Raw genomic sequence first — 18372 nt, forward strand, 5'->3', positions numbered from 1 at the left:
ACTGGTTATTGGAGTCTCTGGAGGAGGTGAACCATGGGAAGTGTTTAGAGGTAGATGGTCAGAGCACAGACAACTGATGCAACATCATGGTGGTTGGCCTCCTTGATGAATCACCGATATTTGCACTAAGGGATGCCATTAAGTGGTGGAAGGTTTTGAAGAGAATGCTTGCAATGCATTTGATCTTGCAGATCAAGTGCTTGTAGACAATGGTATCCTTGTATTCATAGGGACAATGAAAGGATTGGAGGCCCTTCTCATAAAGATCAGGGAGGGTAGGCATCTGCGTGAAGCAACAGGACGCCAATAGTGGATGTTTTTTTGTTCCCAGGTGGTGCACTTAGAAACCACAATATGTGTGAAAGGAAAGAGAGAGGTACGGGCTATAATCATGAAAGGGCTTTTCAAGACATGATCATGTGGTGCATATGTTACACATATTCTAATTTGTTTGTGTATGTGTTATATGCAGGTCCACGTGATGCATGTAATGGTGTATGTGTGCCAAGGTAAGGAGCATAGGGCCACCCCCTTGGATGACTTCGTGGAGGATGGGATCAGCACTGCGGAATGGGTGCGCGATGCGAATGATATCCCTCTGAGAGGTATTGCTTAGCAATTGTGTATTAGCTTTGGCAAAGTTCAAAACACAAGCTGGGCTTGGATTGATTTTTAGTGTTATGATAGGTGGCATGCAATGCAGATGATTATTTTGGACGAGGTTGTTGCAGGCCTTCTCAAAACATGGAGGCACGCTACTCGTTGATTGCAATGCAGGGTGTGGAGATTTGGCAGAACCCGCAGTGTAAGAGGGGTGGAGAGTCTTGTGCCTCACGAGAGAGGGAGGGGAAGCACGATTTCTAAGAGGCAGTGTATGGATTCAAGTTTGACATATGCATGAATGTTTGTTGAAATTCAACTACGTACAATTTGGTTTTTCCTTTATGCAATATTGCACTTTTGTAATCTCATCGAGCTTGTGGCTATGAACAGTTGCCCCTAGCTTCGAGGAAGCTGGTGATTTTTATTTGAACGGGGTGTTGTTGCATAGGAGGCTAAAGACTCAGGGTGCCTTGCCGGCCAAGGCATTAGAGCTGGGGAGCCACTGGGTCCTGTTAAGACCTGGTGCGACCGAGTTCCTACATGAGGTGGCGAGGCAGTTTGATGTGGCTATTTGGAGCTCGGTACAACATGACAATCTGTAGAGATTATTGGGCTTACTAAAGGGAGAATGTCGCCAAGCCACTGGCTACACGCCCTTCTTTGTGTTTGAGTACAGCCAAGATAGATGTACCACACAAGCCACAGATGTAGGAAGAGGACAGGGGTGTGTAAAGCCCAAGTTTGGAAAGCGCTTGGCCAACATCGATTGGCAACTCTCTGACCCTTTGGCAACGATTTTTGTAGATGAAAATGTGGAGAAGATGGATTGAAATCTTGTTAACACGTACATAGTCCCACCCACTTTTATGGGGAATCGCATGGATATAGTTCTCCACTCAAGTCTCTTGCCCTATCTACACCGATTAGCAAACCATGCTAGGACAGTTGAGAATTTTGTGTCCAAAAACCCCTTCCATGTGCCGCCCATGGAAGAACAAACAGAATTGTAATGCTACTTTGAAATGTCAGTAAAATTATTATTGTTTGAGACTCGAAGTACTAAATTTTTTGTTTAAAAGCAAGTAGCATGGACTTAAGTCCAGTGCTTGCACATGATTTCTTTGTTTGCATTCATGAAATAATGAAATGTATTCTCAACAAGCAGCACACACATATATCAGGGGGCGGGGGGGGGGGAGAGAGAGAGAGAGAGAGAGAGATTACATCGTGAAAATAGATAGAAAGAGAAACATGTGCTTGGGTTTAACAATCACGAATTCATGTCTATTGCATCCAACTAAGTGATAGATGTTGCTACTTCGTTTACTATCATGTTCATGCAAACTATCAGTCTATATATCACAAAATAGACAATGCCATGTACTAAAGTCCACATTTACCCTCCAATGAGGTCGGTTGTGCCTATATCTTGGCAAATTTGTTTTGTTCTACTCCATTCCATCAAGGGTGATATACATATTTCAAATATCTTCCTTCCTCCATTATAGCATACAACATTATAGCATCACTCACATGGGGGATTGCTCACCATTTAATATATCTTCCTCAAAGTTCCTCACATTTACTATGTTCAATAGCATTTTTTGATTCATCACATGTCTTGCATGTTGATGTCTTTGTTTTGATGGTGTGTTACATTGCAAAATTGTCCATGCCAAGTTTTATATAAGGTTGACCTTGAAATTAGGTTTTCTTCTCTATCTTGTAAATTCTTATTAATAGGTCCTAGCACAACCTTCTTTGTCATTCCCAAAGAAGATGATGCTACCATCTAGATGTCCATCTACTGAAGATAAGGCTATGGGAATGCATGGTCTTCAAGGAAGATAAGGCTGTGGGAATGCATGGTCTTCAAGGATTTTCTTTAATGCTATAGTTGCATTTGCAATTCTTCTTTGGAGTTTAAATTTGGTGAACATTTCCATGAATTTTATGAACCACTATATCTTTCAACTCTACCCAAATGCTCAAGTATGGACGATGTGATAGCCCTAGTGACCACTCATTTCTTTGATGCCAAATGGCTATCCCATAAACCATGGGTATCAATCTAGGTTTATGCTATCTTGTCTTCAAGTCTTGATGAGCTCGCCCAAGGAGGCAAGGAAACTCTTGAAGAAAATGGTTATATCTTTTAGGCCTTGTCTTACTCAAAATGCCTAATCATATAGCCTCACAATCATGTTTTGTAACCTTTCTAATGCAAAGTTTCTAACAACAAGTTGTAGAAGAGTCCTTTCCATATTCTCCTCATATAGCATTACATGTTTCTTGGGTTTTGGAATTGGTGCCACGATTCATCTCCTCTTGGCACTCACATACTTTCTTTTTTAGAATAGTTTCTTTTGTTTCCCAATTGTGATACTATTACCCATTGAAAATATTTCTCTTGAATCTTCATCTCTAAAGTAAAATGCTGAGTGGCCTTGAGAATTATTTGATGGTTTATAATATTTTGAAAATTAAAATCTTGAATAATATGGTTGAATAGTTTATCCTTCATAGTTAGATTTCTTGCCATCTATATACCCAACTCTAGTGAGAACATCATGACCAACATCACAGTTAGCTGTTCTACCATCTATATCTTCCACTCTAGTGACAACATCATGATCAACATCATAATTAGATGTTTTGCCATCTATATCCTCCATTCCAATGAGAACATCATGACTAACACCATGGTTAGATGTCCTTTCATCTATATCCTCCACTCCAATGAGAACATCATGACTAACACCATGGTTAGATGTTCTTCCATCTATATCCTCCACTCTAATTAAGTAGTTAAAACATCATGACCAGTATCACTAATATCATCATTATTGCATCACTTATCCCGTCGCATGCTTCATTTGTTTGCCTTTAGGATCTCATATTGTCATTCTCATCACAAGTCAAGTATTTTGTACTAGTGAGCATGTTTGAGTCACAACCTTCTATGTCAACATCAACATCAGCATAAATTTTCAAAATGTTGCGAAATACCTATGACCATGTCGCTATCATTGCCTTCATAATTGCTAGAATTTCCTATTTTGGATCCCTTTTTTGTATTTCTTCTCTTCTAATAATATATTCTTATGTCTTCCACCACATTCAAGGAAACTATCTTAAGCAAGTTTGATTTCAAGAGATCTATTGAATAGTATCATCAATATATAAATGTGACATATTGCCCATTGCATTTTTGAATGGTGCCTTCACATGTCAACTTCATTACCTCCAATATACAAAGAAGATTTTGAGCATAGCCCTTGAATGTTCCAATTGCTAACACTTCTCATCTCATTCAAGAATATAGAATTTGCTACATTATATTTGCATTCTTACTTTGAGAGATAATGACACTACTTGCAATTCAAGATGAGGCATTATGTGACCTAGCAATTTGTATGGATCTTTTAAAATAATTCATAGAGTGTCCTTGGCATTGAAGGTTATTGACTTTATGTTCTCTTATACTTTTGTGAGAGCACACAAATAAGGGGGACTAGAATTTGCTACATTATGTTTGCATTCTTACTTTGAGAGATAATGACACTACTTGCAATTCAAAATGAAGCATTATGTGACCCAACAATTTGTATGGGTCTTTTAAAATAATTCATAGTGTGTCCTTGGCATTAAAGGTGTATTATTGGATTGATGGTTATTGACGAATTGTCATTGGCATTGAAGGTGTATGAATGGATTGAAGGTTATTGACTTTATGTTCTCTTATACTTTTGTGAGTGCACACAAATAAGGGGGATTATTATCATCTCTCATCATATTCTTTTGGAGGGATACAAAATGATTTGATCACCTTCCATGGATGACTAATATAAATGTATTGCATAGGCAAACAATGTGTAAAAATTGACACACATGCTCACAGGCTAACTTAGTACGGAGTGTTTTTTTACATGCTCACACCTAACTAGTACGGAGTGTTTTGATAATGCTCATTCTTTAACTATCATGGAGAGTTTTGACATATGCTCACACTCTAACTAGTACGGAGTATTTGACACATGCTCACACTCTAGCTAATATGGGGTATTTTGACATTCACAACATTTGGGTGACATCGCTAGTTTATGTATATCCTCTCATGCTTCAGTATGTTCCCTAACCACTACTCACGACATGTTCACTTTAGGGATTTTAGAGTCAAAGGATGGCAAAGACAAAGGAATGATGTGTGAGTGTCTTACATAAAGTTGTGGACAAAATGTCTAATAATTGATGCTTTGGATTTGACATTACCTTTCCATTATTTATATTATGGAGTATGTTCCTTTAGTGTTTTCTAACTAGTTATTCCTAGCTTATATTCCTTTAGTATTTTCTAACTAGTTATTCCTAGCTTGTCTCACAACTATGGAAAATTTACCCATACATTTGTGTCATCGAGGTTGTAAATGCACATATTGAAAAGGGACTTCCTAGGTATAAGGGGATGGTTTAGTTGGCAAAGAAAAAAAGGCTACATCAAGGAGCATAGTGGGTGGTCATAGCAATTTAGCACGTGAGTATTTGTTTTAAAAACACATAATAGAGAGAGAACAAGCACAAAACGTACATGGATGCTTGAATCCTCACAAACGTATGCATGCATGCACGCCCCTGGCTACACACAACATAACATATAAATAGATAAAATAAATATCACACACACACACACACACGCACGCACGCTTAAGTTTCTTGGTAATGCTGAAGGAAAATCTTTTCTATAACTAAAAAAGATGGAACTTTGCCATAAGGTTTTGGGACGGTCATCCTCAATTACTAAATGTTGTAGCTAGTATTGGAAAGGATAAGAGGGTGTCCATGCATATGCTAGTATTGTAAATATAAAAATTTGTTTGCACTTGCCTCCATGAGCTACTTGCACCGCTAGGTAGAATTTGGCTAGCATTGCAATGCTAGTCCAGATTTGCTCTTTTGCTCCATTGTAACAATGGTTTTTGAAAGCCTTTGTCTAGCTTGTAGCCAATGGGACTAGATAGCCACTTGTCACGTCCCTTGTAGCATTTAATTTTGAGGTAGTTAGCATTGGAGCAAGTGAGCAAAAGCATGGGAATGCCCTCTTAGAGCATGGCCAAATCCACAATTGCATGTATAGCCAACTATGGTATCGCTATTTGGATACAAGCCCACATTTACCATTATTCTGTGGTATGCCCATGATTGAAACTTCTAGAAAGAGAGGCAAGATACTCTCCTCCAAAGGTATCCATTCACTAGTGATTGGCCTATACAGACTCTAACTTACATGACTATAGGTTGCAACTATAGTAGACCATGGAAACACTTTTGAGATCTTTCAATGCCTCCCTTCATAGTAGCCCTCCCAACATTCATGGCAGTGCTCACTTCTAGGCTCACTTCTAGGTTGATATGTGATGTGGCGCTCTTACCTAGTTAGTATTTTTTTTAAAAATAAAAAATTAAAACTCATGCATCCACTCACCCACCCATTTGAGCCTACCTAGGGGCACCCCGCCTTAGCTCTACCTTGCAAGCAGAAATCGATCACCGACCGTTGCCGAGGTAGGTAGGTAGCCCTACCACTGGGCTGTTGCAAATTCCACACTTAGTTAGCATTGTTAAAGTCAATGATCTAGTGTCAATTGCAGCTTCTCTTATCATGATAGGCATAAGCCGACTTACTAATTTTGGTTCTCTTTGTCTCTTTATCTCGTTGTCTCCGTGTCTCTCTCTTTGTTGTCTAATTCCTCCTTGGTGTCACTCTTGTTTGTGTTTGTGTCTCCTTCCTCTATTAGCTTTGAGCTCAACGTGCCAAATACAATAAGGGGGATTTAGTTTCCCCCTCCCCCCCCCCCCCCCCTTGCCCACACACCCCATGGCCAATTATGAGGGGGTGACTGCTTGTGGCGTGTGCACACTGACAAGCATGGAGGAATTTTGTGAGGGAGTTGGGATGGAGGGAGAGAGATCAAGTGATGCTTCGCAAGGGAGGGAGTTCTTGTGTTGTGAAAGGCGAAAGAGAGAGAGAGAGAGAGAGAGAGAGAGGGAGAGTGTGTGTGTGGTAGGGTGCACGTGTGGGGGGGGGGACTCGTGTGGGCGCACGTGTGGATGAGCTGGAAGGGCGAGAGAGAGTGTGTGAGACTGGCTGGCAATCTTCATCATCTTGTTCATCGCCATAGCCACACCTCCAAGCTTTTTCCGCCATAGCCACACACCTCCAAGCTTCGTCCGCCATAGCCACACACCTCCAAGCTTTTTCCGCCATAGCCACACCTTCAAGCTTCGTCCGCCATAGCCACACCTCCAAGCTTCTTCCGCCATATCCACTCACCTCCAAGTTTCTTCCGCCATAGCCACACCTCCAACCTTCCCTCATCCCTCTCGCATTGCCCACCTCCTTCCATCACATCTCGCGAGCTCACACCACATACCATGAATCGCCGCAATTTCGCATCTCAGCAGTGCATTAGCTTCATCCCCCGCCAACGACATAAGTCTGCTCATCTTTCCTTCTTCACCTCGCCGTAGCGTCCTCCAGACGCCATAGCTACAGCGATAGGAAGCTCTCGCTATCTCACCTCTCATAGCTCTTCCTTTGACTTCACCTTCCCGAGAGTCGGACGGCGAGATCGAAGGGACAGTAACAGCTCTTCCTCCTCCACGAGTAGCTTCGCACTCCATAGCTTCCCCCTGAACTGGATCCATGGCCATCCGTGGCTCCTCCCAGCGTCCCCCCCGATCCTTCCCTGCTCATCCCCTCTTCTTCATCCCCGCCACCGCCCTCCTTGTCTTCTTCTCCGCCGTCTCCCTCCTCTACCATAACACCCGCCCCTCGCTGCCGTCTGTGAGTATCTTGCAAAGAATGTCTTCAGTTCTATTCCGTCAGTTTATAGATCAATGCAGTCCTCGCCTGTGATCCGCGTGTGGTTTTAGATAACGGTTAGTCTTGACGCGACATTCTTACTGGATTAGCATTATGGAGATCAGATCCGCGGTGCGTTAATCTCCCATAAAGATCGCTTGCTCCTAGGTTACTGAAGGTCTTTGCTAATGTGCAGGTTGGTGTCGAGCGCATAGTTCTTCGATCTGCCTTTCCGCAAGCTCATTCCACCCGCAGATTGAGCGCTGTGAAGTCCTCCGATCCGTTGAAACTGAAGGTGGACTCTCTGTTTAAGCAGGCCAACGATCAAATAGCTTTGGCGAATGCGTACGCCTCTTATGCTCGCAAGGGGAAGCTGGAGATGATGAAAGAGGTGAGGATCTTCACAGACGAGGCAGCTAGTCTCATCGAGCTCCTGAATCGGCCAGATAATAGGGCATTGCTTGATGGAACGATGGTGAACGAAGACAATCTGCGGCAGTTCGAGAAGGAGCTGAAGGAGCGCATCAGGGTTACGCGGCAGCTCATGGCAGATGCTAAGGAGTTTTTCGACAGCCAGCTCAGGATCCAGAAGCTCAAGGACACTATCTTCTCTGTGAACGATCAGCTGACGCGAGCCAAGAAGCAGGGGGCGTTCTCGAGTTTGATTGCAGCGAAATCCATTCCCAAGAGCTTGCACTGCCTCTCGACTCGCCTCATGGAGGAGCGCATCTCTCATCCAGAGCGATACCTCGAAGACAAGGTGCCAGCACCAGAGCTGGAAGATCCAAATCTGTATCACTACGCAATCTTCTCCGACAATGTGCTTGCAGCGTCGGTGGTGGTGAACTCGGCAGTGGCAAATGCGAGGGAGCCAGAGAAGCATGTCTTCCATGTTGTGACAGACAAGATGAATCTGTGGGCAATGCGAGTTTGGTTCAAGATGCGGCCCCCGAACAATGCCACTCACATCGAGGTGAAGGCCGTCGAGGATTACACCTTCCTCAACTCCTCCTATGTTCCGGTGCTTCGCCAGCTTGAATCAGCCAATCTGCAGCGATTCTACTTCGAGAATCAAATGGAGAATGCAACCAAGGATGCTCCCAACATGAAGTTCCGAAACCCGAAGTATTTGTCCATGCTCAACCATCTGCGCTTCTATCTGGCCGAGATGTACCCTAAGCTACACAGGATACTCTTCCTGGACGACGATGTGGTGGTGCAGAAGGATTTGACAGCGCTGTGGGAGATCGACATGGACGGCAAGGTCATTGCTGCTGTAGAGACATGCTTTGGCTCCTTCCACAGATATGACAAGTACATGAACTTCTCACATCCACTAATCAAGGAGAGGTTCGATCCGAAGGCCTGTGCCTGGGCCTATGGGATGAATCTATTCGACCTGGATGCGTGGAGGAAGGAGAAATGCACAGAAGAATACCACTATTGGCAAAACAGGGTGAGATTTCGTTGGCTTTGCAACCTTGGGAGTTGGGATGTGTCTTCATCTCTTCGAAATTGGGTTCTACTTTGATTTTGATGGTGTTTGGGATGTGTCTTCATCCCTCCAAAGTTGGGTTCTAAGTTGATTTTGATGGTGTTTCATCCCTTCAAAATTGGGTTCTAGAGCTCTAAGTCTATTGCCGTGGGCTTTCTAGCAGTCAGATGTTGCTTGCTTGTTTGTGGTTTTTCATGGTTTCTCTTTGGTGTGTTCAAAGCTCGGTCTAAGATTTTTGGATTGCATCTGAATCTAATCCACGTACCCTCAATGTTGCACAGAACGAGAACAGAACCCTTTGGAAACTCGGAACACTGCCCCCTGGCCTCATCACATTCTACAAGACCACAAAGCCTTTGGACAAAAGCTGGCATGTCCTGGGGCTCGGTTACAACCCCAACATCAGCCAAGAGAAGATCAAGAATGCAGCGGTAGTCCACTTCAATGGAAACATGAAGCCATGGCTGGACCTTGCAATGAGTCAATATAAAGAGTACTGGACAAAGTATGTGGACTATAGAATGATGTTCGTGCAGATATGCAATTTTGGGCGCTAGACGGCAACAAAGGGGAAGGGGCAATAGCAAATGGAGTGCCACATTCTTAGCGATATGGAAATGATGCTTCTGGGTTGAATGGTTTCATCTGGGATTTCAAGTTGCTGATCGGTTTCATGGAAAAGGCAATTGAGACTGCATTTCAGCAGGGATTGCTCTTGACTCCCTCTCTGCATTGGAGCCAAAATCTTGCCCAAAAGTGGAGATCTCTCCTTGGCTGCACCCATTCCTCTCCTCTGTGTTGAGCCTATCAGGTGGAGATCTTGTAACTTACATGATAAGTATTTTGCAAAACCCTTATTCACAAGCAATTCATGTGCTCAAGTCTGCCGGTTCTGGCAGTGTCATATGTACCTTTAGCCATTTCTCTCCTCAAGTGGAGGAAATTCATAACCTTATCTTTGAATAATGGTCGTTTTTGGACTTGGAGGCAGGTCCTCGTCTATGAAATGGCAATTTGTCTTAAATAAAGGTGGATTCAACTACTTTCTTGTCCTGTGATTCATTGGAGCTCAGGCTTGTTTAACCCTTAAGCCAACTTAAACCAACTCTTCTCGAAGTGTTATTTGGAGATCTTCTCTTGACCAACTCTACGCAGTCGAATGAGCTTATTTTCTTATGTCTTGATCATTCTGAAATTAAAACCTGCTCCTAGGATGTTTTACCCCCTTGGTGATATACTTTGAACAAAATTGATTAGACCAGTTGAAGTAAGAGTCATTGCAAGCCATCCAATGGAAGCATGCTCAATTGTCGGTGGATAACCTGGCCATGACGTCAAAACGTGCCACGAAAGGTTTTTTGTTTTCCATTATAATTTTGTTTATTCTAGGAGCCCTTTGCTGCGCTGAAGCTGAGAACAATCTTGGACAGGTATGAAAGATGCCGAAAAGTCTTTAGTAATAATCCTCGTCTTAGCCCGCAGCAGTCAAATCCTAATGATGAACATTGTACCTCAATCAACAGCGCTACAATTGGGTGTGCATACAATGGTCTCCGTAGCTCAAATTCTCGTTATTCTTAGAGCCTAATAAAGATCGATATCTCATGCAACTAAATTAAACTACAGAGTTGCGTCGATACTAAGTGCGCCTTAGAGATTAAGAATGTAAATTGCTTCTCTCCTCAAGTGAAAAGAGGTTAAAAGACTCTTCATCCATTGCATCATGTGCAAAGATGATTTTGGAATAAACCATTGTAGTGGGCCTCTTGCCAACTTTTTGCGGTGTGCAAATGAATCGATATATATTGTCGTATCTTCCAGAATTCAATAACAAGTGTGCGACAGAGTCAAAGGAGAGTACTTGGTCTTGCAATGCCGAGAAGGGAGGATGCGACGACTTGGTGAATAACAGAGTCCGGTTTGCATAAGTACCTCAACCAGCGAAAGGAAATGAGCTTAAATTATGACATAATAAGAAGGCGACAAACATCAGTATAATTTTAGTAACCACACAGTGTGTGGGTGGGAAGACGTCATGCCACCTTCCCCAAAGAGTTATTCCCTCAGCGGCTCCATCCCCCCCTCCATCGACCAACGCTTCCCTTCCTCGGGACCTTCCTCATCTGGAACAACTCCTTCGGCCACCTCCCCCAACTGCTCGGCCTCTCCTCCCCTTTTCTCTGGTTCGATGCCTCTGCCAACCATTTCTACGGTCATATCCCCTCACACCTCTACACTCTTCAAGCTCACGCTCTTCTCCAACAGCTTCTCTGGTCCCATTCGCGATAGCCTTGCCAGTTGCTAAGCCCTCTGGCGTCTCAGAATACTTCTCGTTGTTGCGCATCCTGTAGATCTGTAATCGCCTTGTGCACTTTGGATCCGTATGGGTTTTGCCATATAGTTCGTGGGCATCCTCCCAAACTTATTGCTTTTGGCCTCTATCTCGGTCACAGCCGTGAAAGAGTTGGGTCACTCCCTTCTTGAATTTTTCACGGCTCTCTATTAAGATCCTGAGTCTGAAGATCTGCAATTTTGGCACCTCGCGGCTGTCCCAGTGTGTGCTCTAGATTGCGTGCCTGTAGCAGCTGTATAGAACCCATCATGGAATCTCTCGAGGATAATCAGCTCACTGTCTCCATTCCGGTGGGATTTGGCTCCGTGAAGAATTTCATGTACCTTCATGTTTCGCAGAATCACCTCACTAGGGTCCTTCCTCTCGATCTCATGACCGCGCTGTTCTGCAGTTTCTAGATGTATCTAGTAACCCCCTAAATTGTAGCTTTCCTCCTACAATTTGGAAGCTGAAGAGTTTTCAGAAGCTGTATTCCTCATATTCGAAGAAGCTTCCCTGCTAATAAGCTAAGGATGCTGGCAAACCTCTCCTTAATATAGCATAGATGCTTTTCATTACAAAACCTTTACCGTTTAGATCAATCCAAATCAACAGCTCATATTTATGACACGTGGCTAAATGAGGGCTCAGAAAACCAAAACATCCCTTCAGGCTGCCTACAGGAATGAAGATTAGGAGACTGGTTGGGAAAGACGTGTAGGAAGATCAAGACGATTGTGTTAAGGCTGAGGCCATAAGTAGAAAGAAGAAGAGAACAAGAGGGCAATAATATTGCTTTACAGTAGTAAAGCATATGTGGTCAAATAAGTTCTCTTTTCCTTGTAGCACGTCTTCCTTATTAAATATAGGTGTATTTCTTTATGTGGATCCATCCTTTTTTTGGTGATCACATCATCAAACAATCTTACTTGTTCCTTGTTCAATGATTTTATTTGTTTGAAGTATTCGTCATTGGATAACAAATATTGAAATAGTGTGCAATAATGAATTTTCATTGAATGTTTGAATTCATAGGCATTGGCAAATTTCAAATTGCTCTTCTTGCTAAAGTTGCTATCTTTTTTGCTTCTTAATTCGTTCTTTAATGTAAGAATCATTTTGTCTCAAATCATAAAGATTCCAAATAATATTTGTTATTATAATTTAAAGTCGATCCGTTTGCTTATATGCTATCAAGATTTGCCAATAGGCTTGCTTTCATGATCCATGAATCTCAAATTCTCATTTGCCGGAAAAGGAAAATACAAAAGAACTTGCTTTTGATATTAGTTTATTATATCTTTGCATTCGGAGTATTTAACAAAATGAAGGATACTCTTCACAAGCAGTTGTAGCTTTTATGAAGAGATTGTGGACCCTTCTTCTTTAGTGCTAGCCTTTGTCACACATAAGTCTACCCTGAACCTCTAGTGTTGACAGAAACTTACTATGAAGACTTCTGTATAAATTGATGCTCAAGTGTGCGAGGTTGCGTGGATATGTATATGTGAGAGCATTTGTTTATACTATGGTCTACACCCATGATAGGATTGGTGATTACATTGTTTGGAATGGCATAGTAAAGCTAGCCCTTGCTATGCATGATGGAATTTATAATTTTCAACCTTGTGAGAGGCTGTCATGAGATTGCAATTACACTATTTGTTGTCGTTTTCAAAGGATGTGTTTGGCATGTTGCTACATTCATCTAGATATATGTTCCCCGTATTAGCAGACATGCCAATTTCACCTTGTGATGTTTTCATCCATATTGTGGCTTGTTAATATTGTGATAAATTCTTTCTACCTTGAGTGGTCAAATCTCTGGTCAATGCCCTATTTGCTATGTTTTCTAAGCATCTTTTGCTTATAGATGCACATTTGTAAGAGACTAAAATGAAATACTATAGTCTTCATAGGCATTTGTAACTTGAATGAAGAGAATGTAGACTACTTTTTGACTGAGTCTACCCATATCCTCCAAAGTACTGACAAAAACACACTATGAAACTTTTGTGCAAATAGGTGCATAAGTGTATGTGGGTGCATGTGTATATGTATGTGTGAGTGTACTTGCTTATACCATGGCTTACACCAATTGTTCGGATGTCAATGTTGATGTCATAGTAGCTAGTTTTTACTATTTGATGAAGTTTATGGTATTCAAACTTGTGACTGTCTTGACATTGAAACTGCATTGTTTGTTGTGTTTTGGAGGACGAGTTTGGGCATGCTCCTAGAGTTATATATAGCTAAAAAATTAGAATACGACAATTGGTCTTTGTTGGAGTTGCAAAAGGATTAAGCAAATGAGGCAAAAGAGAGAGTTTATTCATCATGAGAGGTATGCCCAATATATATGCACAAGTTACATCCAAGTGTGACATCATATGTGAGCTCAAGAGAGCATCTCTAGATCCACAATTATCTCTCAATCACAAACCACACTCCTAGATTCACTCATTCACACCTACTAACTGACAGAGGATTACCAAAAGGCGAGCAAGCTAAAAAAAGCGAGCAATAAAAAACAATAAAAGATTTATAAATCTCCCATTTCAGTAGCAAAAAATAATAACTTATTCAAAAGTCCATATGTTTCCTCAATGTTAGAAGGTTAAATATGCATATAACTTTCTGAGCCATTAACACTAATTTCACATCATCCATGAGATAGTTTGTATGTTCAATTTCCAATTCACTGTTTGTATTAAAGACAAACCCTACAGTAACTGCAATCAAGTTCTCTCTTTCCACTAGAGTAATTGAGATCATCAATGCAACCTTCCACACAGGTGGGGTGTTTCCAAGGACTCCTTGCATGGATTAGTCTAGATTCCATGCATATGTAAATGCTTAGCTTTTTTAACTCTGTTCACTCTTGGAATGAAACACATGTTTCTTTGTTACTGGAAAAATATCCTTCCCTAATGATTTATTCTTAGCTCCCACTAATCTAACCAATGCAACAAATTAACCACAAATTCATATTTTGGTGCATTAAATTCTACTAGATGGTGCACAGAGACATGATAATCATCTAAAGTATGCCTTGCCATTTGATTTGATATGTAACATGACCCTGTTTGGACTTGTAAATCAAAAGATACAAGGATGTGAAAATGCTCTCTTTTGGGCCAAAAGAGGGCATTTTCACATCCCTGTATTTTTGCAAGATGTCAACATATGATTTTTTTGGCCCAAAAGATGAGTTTTTAACATCCCTACATCTTTTATTGTCAAATATAAATGGCATAATGTTACATATCAAATCAAATGACAAGGCTTGATTTAGATCAATATCATGCCTTTTTGCACCATCTAAAAAAATTGTGTGCATCAGAATATGAATTTTGTGAGATTTTGTTAATTTTTTGCACCAAGTTTAAAGCAAGGTTTCCCATAATGGGGAGCGAGAAGACACTGTCTATTTTGGCAAAAAAAAAACCAAAATTTAACATCCTCTACCTTTTAATTACACCCTGGGGATCACTCTTCATAAACCCATAAAGCATGTGCAAGCAAGCATGTATTAAAAATTACCCCTATTCTTGCAATTTACATTTTGTCATGTAAAGGGTTGAATCCATGTATGTGTTTACATTTTAAAATATCTACATATATAAATTACATTAAGTTGCTATTTTATAAATCCCCTCATGCACACAAACAACATGTAAGTCCCACCACTAAAAAATACCCCTCAATGCACAAAAGTGGTATGTTACATGTTTATGAGTGACCCCCCAGGATAATTGCCAAACCCAAATGGGGTCATGTTACAATAGTCCTTAACTTTAGACTACTCAATTTCAAGAAATGTGACACATAACCACTCTTTTGAATACTTTATACTTCAAGCAATCATTTTATAAAAAACTTAGATTCTTTCTTTGCTTGCTTGATTTTCCAATCACTTCGACTAATTGTTGCTCGCTTTTTTGGGCTTGCTCGCTTTTTCTCGCTCGCTCTATTGACTGCCTCTAACTGACACACACCTACACACACCATGTGTTCACATACTCACAACCATAGACCTTAGGACCCTTGGTATGATCCCATTACATCAATTTGTCCTTCATTCCCCCCCACAAATTGATGACCTCATCCCTCAGCAGTAGTACATGGGATGCGCTCCATGGCTTGCCCACCATCATGTGGCAACACACATGGTCCACAACTTGGTACTCACTCTAGTTGCATCAATAGTAGCCTCATTTGGGCATCCTCATCCCAACATGATCTCACTCTGACTTGGGTTTGTTGGTTTACAATTGGGAGATAGACAATGACTATGCATGGGAATACCCTTAGATCCAACAAGGTAACACATAAGACTAACAATCATTTGATGGGGACATCCCAAGGCAGAGAACCCTTATTGACCACACACAGACAAAATTCTAAATTGAAGATGTGGGGAAATACCCACCTTTGATGGCATATCTTGTCCTTTTCCTCCTTCTCTTCCAAGCTACCATAGTGTGAGGTTCATTGTCATTGGAGAGGTTCTTGGTGTAGCCAATCTTGTAACTCCTTTGCTCTTTGTCCTTCTCCACACTCTTTAATGTATCTTGTCCATATTCTGCAATACAAGATCCTTGTAGTCCTTCACCTTCTTTTAGTGTCCAAGCCTTAAAAACATTTTGTGAATCATATGGACTGAAGAGGGTCTTACCACTTTTCATGCAAGGGCAGTGTCTAATCTTGCACAAGAGGTGGTCATGATTGTATGGCAAGGTATAGTCAACCAAATGCAAGTACATTTCATACATTATGAAAGATACTAAAACCGTAACTAAGGCATCTTCAAAATAAGAATCATAATGGTTGTAGTTGAAACCTTTGTTCCAATCATATCCATTGGAAATCATAATGCAAGTCATGATATATTCTTCCTTCATGTAAGCTCTTGTCATGGTCAATCCACACTAATCAACTAGTCAACAAGTCAACAAGATAGTATGACTTGAAATCCACTTCAAAGTACCATAACTTCAATCCTCAATATAAAAGATGAAAAATGCATTCAACTAAACTTCAAAGAGCATTCTCACAACTAAAAAAGCAATCTCTGATCTGTGCTTTGCCTCCTCTTCAAAAATAGTCTAGAAATGCTTGCAAAAAACAGAGGAACTTTGGAGGATTCCTACCTCACTCCACAAAGCATCAAGCAGAGGGCATTTACTGTGCAACTAAAGGTACTTGGAAGTAGAAGACTCAGTGCAAGTCTCAGACCAAATGAAGCTTCACACCACCAAGGACAGCAGCATCTTCTCCACCTCCAAAAACCATGTCTTCTTCAAAACTCGACACCAATAAGGAAGCACCAAGATCCAAACAATATCCCAAGAAAGATCCAAATAATCTCCCATAGAGCTCTAGTATACCAAGACCAACTTATTATGCATAACCGCTTGTTTAAAAGCCTCCACAACATGATTCTCAACCAAATCTTCAAAAATAAGGGACCAACTAGCATTTTGAAAACATTCTATATACATGCATTCAAGAATCACCCTTCTTACAGTTGGAAATGCACATAATAGCTTCAAGATATTGTACTCTTCATCATTGGCATAGCAAAAGAAGTTGAAAGCATCGAGAATCACCACTCCACTATTATAGTCAAAAACTGTTGAGAGATATGGTGCCATGAGCACATAGATTAATGGGCTAAGGTATGGTATAGGAAAGAATTAAAGTAGCCACCTTAAGATGTGGACTACAAGATGTGGAGATGTGGATTGAGGATATCCACAAGGAGAGATGTGGATGAGAAGATCCCACATGGTTTGACTATTCTAAAGGCTCTCTCTATATAAGAAGCCTATCATGTATTGTTGAGAACACCTATTGCAAGAGATATAGATTTGCTATCTCCCTCTCATGTCTTACTTAGTGTGGTTTGAGCCTCCTTAGTTCTTCCGCTGATCTTGTGTGCACTAGGCTAGTACGATCCGCACTTTGACATGGTATCAGAGCATAGGTTGCGCACAAAGCCTAGGTAGATGAATGATTGATTGAGAGTTCTTGAGTGATTGTGAGCACATTTCATTCACTTCTGCGTTGAGAGAAAACTTCTGCATTACTTGTGAGAATTTCCGTCCATTTTGATACAATTCCATCCATGGAGTAATAGAGAGAGAGAGAGAATTCCTTTTAGAGATCTATTTTGTGAGATAGATCTCTGAGGAGAGGAGATTGTTGAGCCTCAGATGGTGTCCCAGCAAATAGATAGTCATGAAGGCAGCATGGTAGACAGAACGAACTGTGGGCTGTGAAGAAGGGCAATTCGAGAAGCAGCATGAGTAGAAGCAATAGAAGAAGCCTAAAACAATGATGGACAAGAAGATCTGAAGCACTAAAGTAGAAAGTTCCGAATGACAGCAGCGACCATCGACCTTCATCCCTGACCATTGTTCTCCCTTTTTTGCAGCCCGCTAATGTAGAAGTCGTTGATTTCCAAGACTATTCGAGTTTTGCAGTCCACAACGCAACCTCTCAAGTGGACGGCTCATGAGCATCTACGCCACCAAATGCCCACACAGGTCTGTAGCCGATCGAGTTCAAATGAGTGCTCTATTAGCAGCGATGCCAACATAAAAGACGGTCAGAGCTTCCCAAACGACTCAGCTACATCGACTAGTGATACTCCAACGTCGATCCTGATCTCTGCCTATACTACATAAGCGGCTCGACTCACCTTTCCAGCCTTGACTACTTAGTAGCTGCGCCTCTCCAATCGGGCCAAGCTCTCTACACCGGACTGCTAATTAGCTACGCCATCTTCAAGAGCCCATGACTGGATGACCACTGGCTTCCAACGCACCCACACAGCTCCAATCGGCTTCTCCAACTGCAGCAATTCACGAAGCCCTCAAGCAACGACGCCTTCGACTACCACCACAGACGACTGCTGTAGGTGACACAACAAAAGCACACAGCAACGCACACATCCAGCGCCATGCCCTCACGAACTCAGACGAACAGCAGACTCCGCCAAGCTTCTTCTCCAACGCACCTCTGTTCGCTCGCTGGCGCCCACACCGTCGCCGTTTCGACGCCATGGTAGATAGT

The 18372-nt window shown here is 41.7% G+C and overlaps 1 protein-coding gene across 1 annotated transcript; it reads left to right on the top strand.

Moving 5' to 3' along the window:
* The first annotated feature begins 6792 nt into the window (after positions 1–6792).
* Positions 6793–9988, top strand: LOC147902524 (galacturonosyltransferase 8-like). Its single transcript, XM_087373573.1, has 3 exons — positions 6793–7447; positions 7662–8921; positions 9242–9988. The coding sequence occupies exons 1-3, from the start codon at positions 7307–7309 to the stop codon at positions 9515–9517; spliced, it is 1677 nt and encodes a 558-aa protein (XP_087229699.1). The 5' UTR covers positions 6793–7306; the 3' UTR covers positions 9518–9988.
* Positions 9989–18372: the final 8384 nt, after the last annotated feature.

The sequence above is a fragment of the Dipteris shenzhenensis genome, chromosome 4 (genome assembly GCF_047967505.1).
Source record: "Dipteris shenzhenensis isolate YYH24624 ecotype China chromosome 4, Dip_SZ_1.0, whole genome shotgun sequence".
Classification (NCBI taxonomy): Eukaryota; Viridiplantae; Streptophyta; class Polypodiopsida; order Gleicheniales; family Dipteridaceae; genus Dipteris; species Dipteris shenzhenensis.

Coding starts and splice junctions, on each gene's coding strand:
- LOC147902524 (XM_087373573.1), top strand. CDS start 7,307: ATGGCCATCCGTGGCTCCTCCCAGCGTCCCCCCCGATCCTTCCCTGCT. Junction 7,448..7,661: donor CCCGCCCCTCGCTGCCGTCT/GTGAGTATCTTG, acceptor GCTAATGTGCAG/GTTGGTGTCGAGCGCATAGT. Junction 8,922..9,241: donor ACCACTATTGGCAAAACAGG/GTGAGATTTCGT, acceptor AATGTTGCACAG/AACGAGAACAGAACCCTTTG.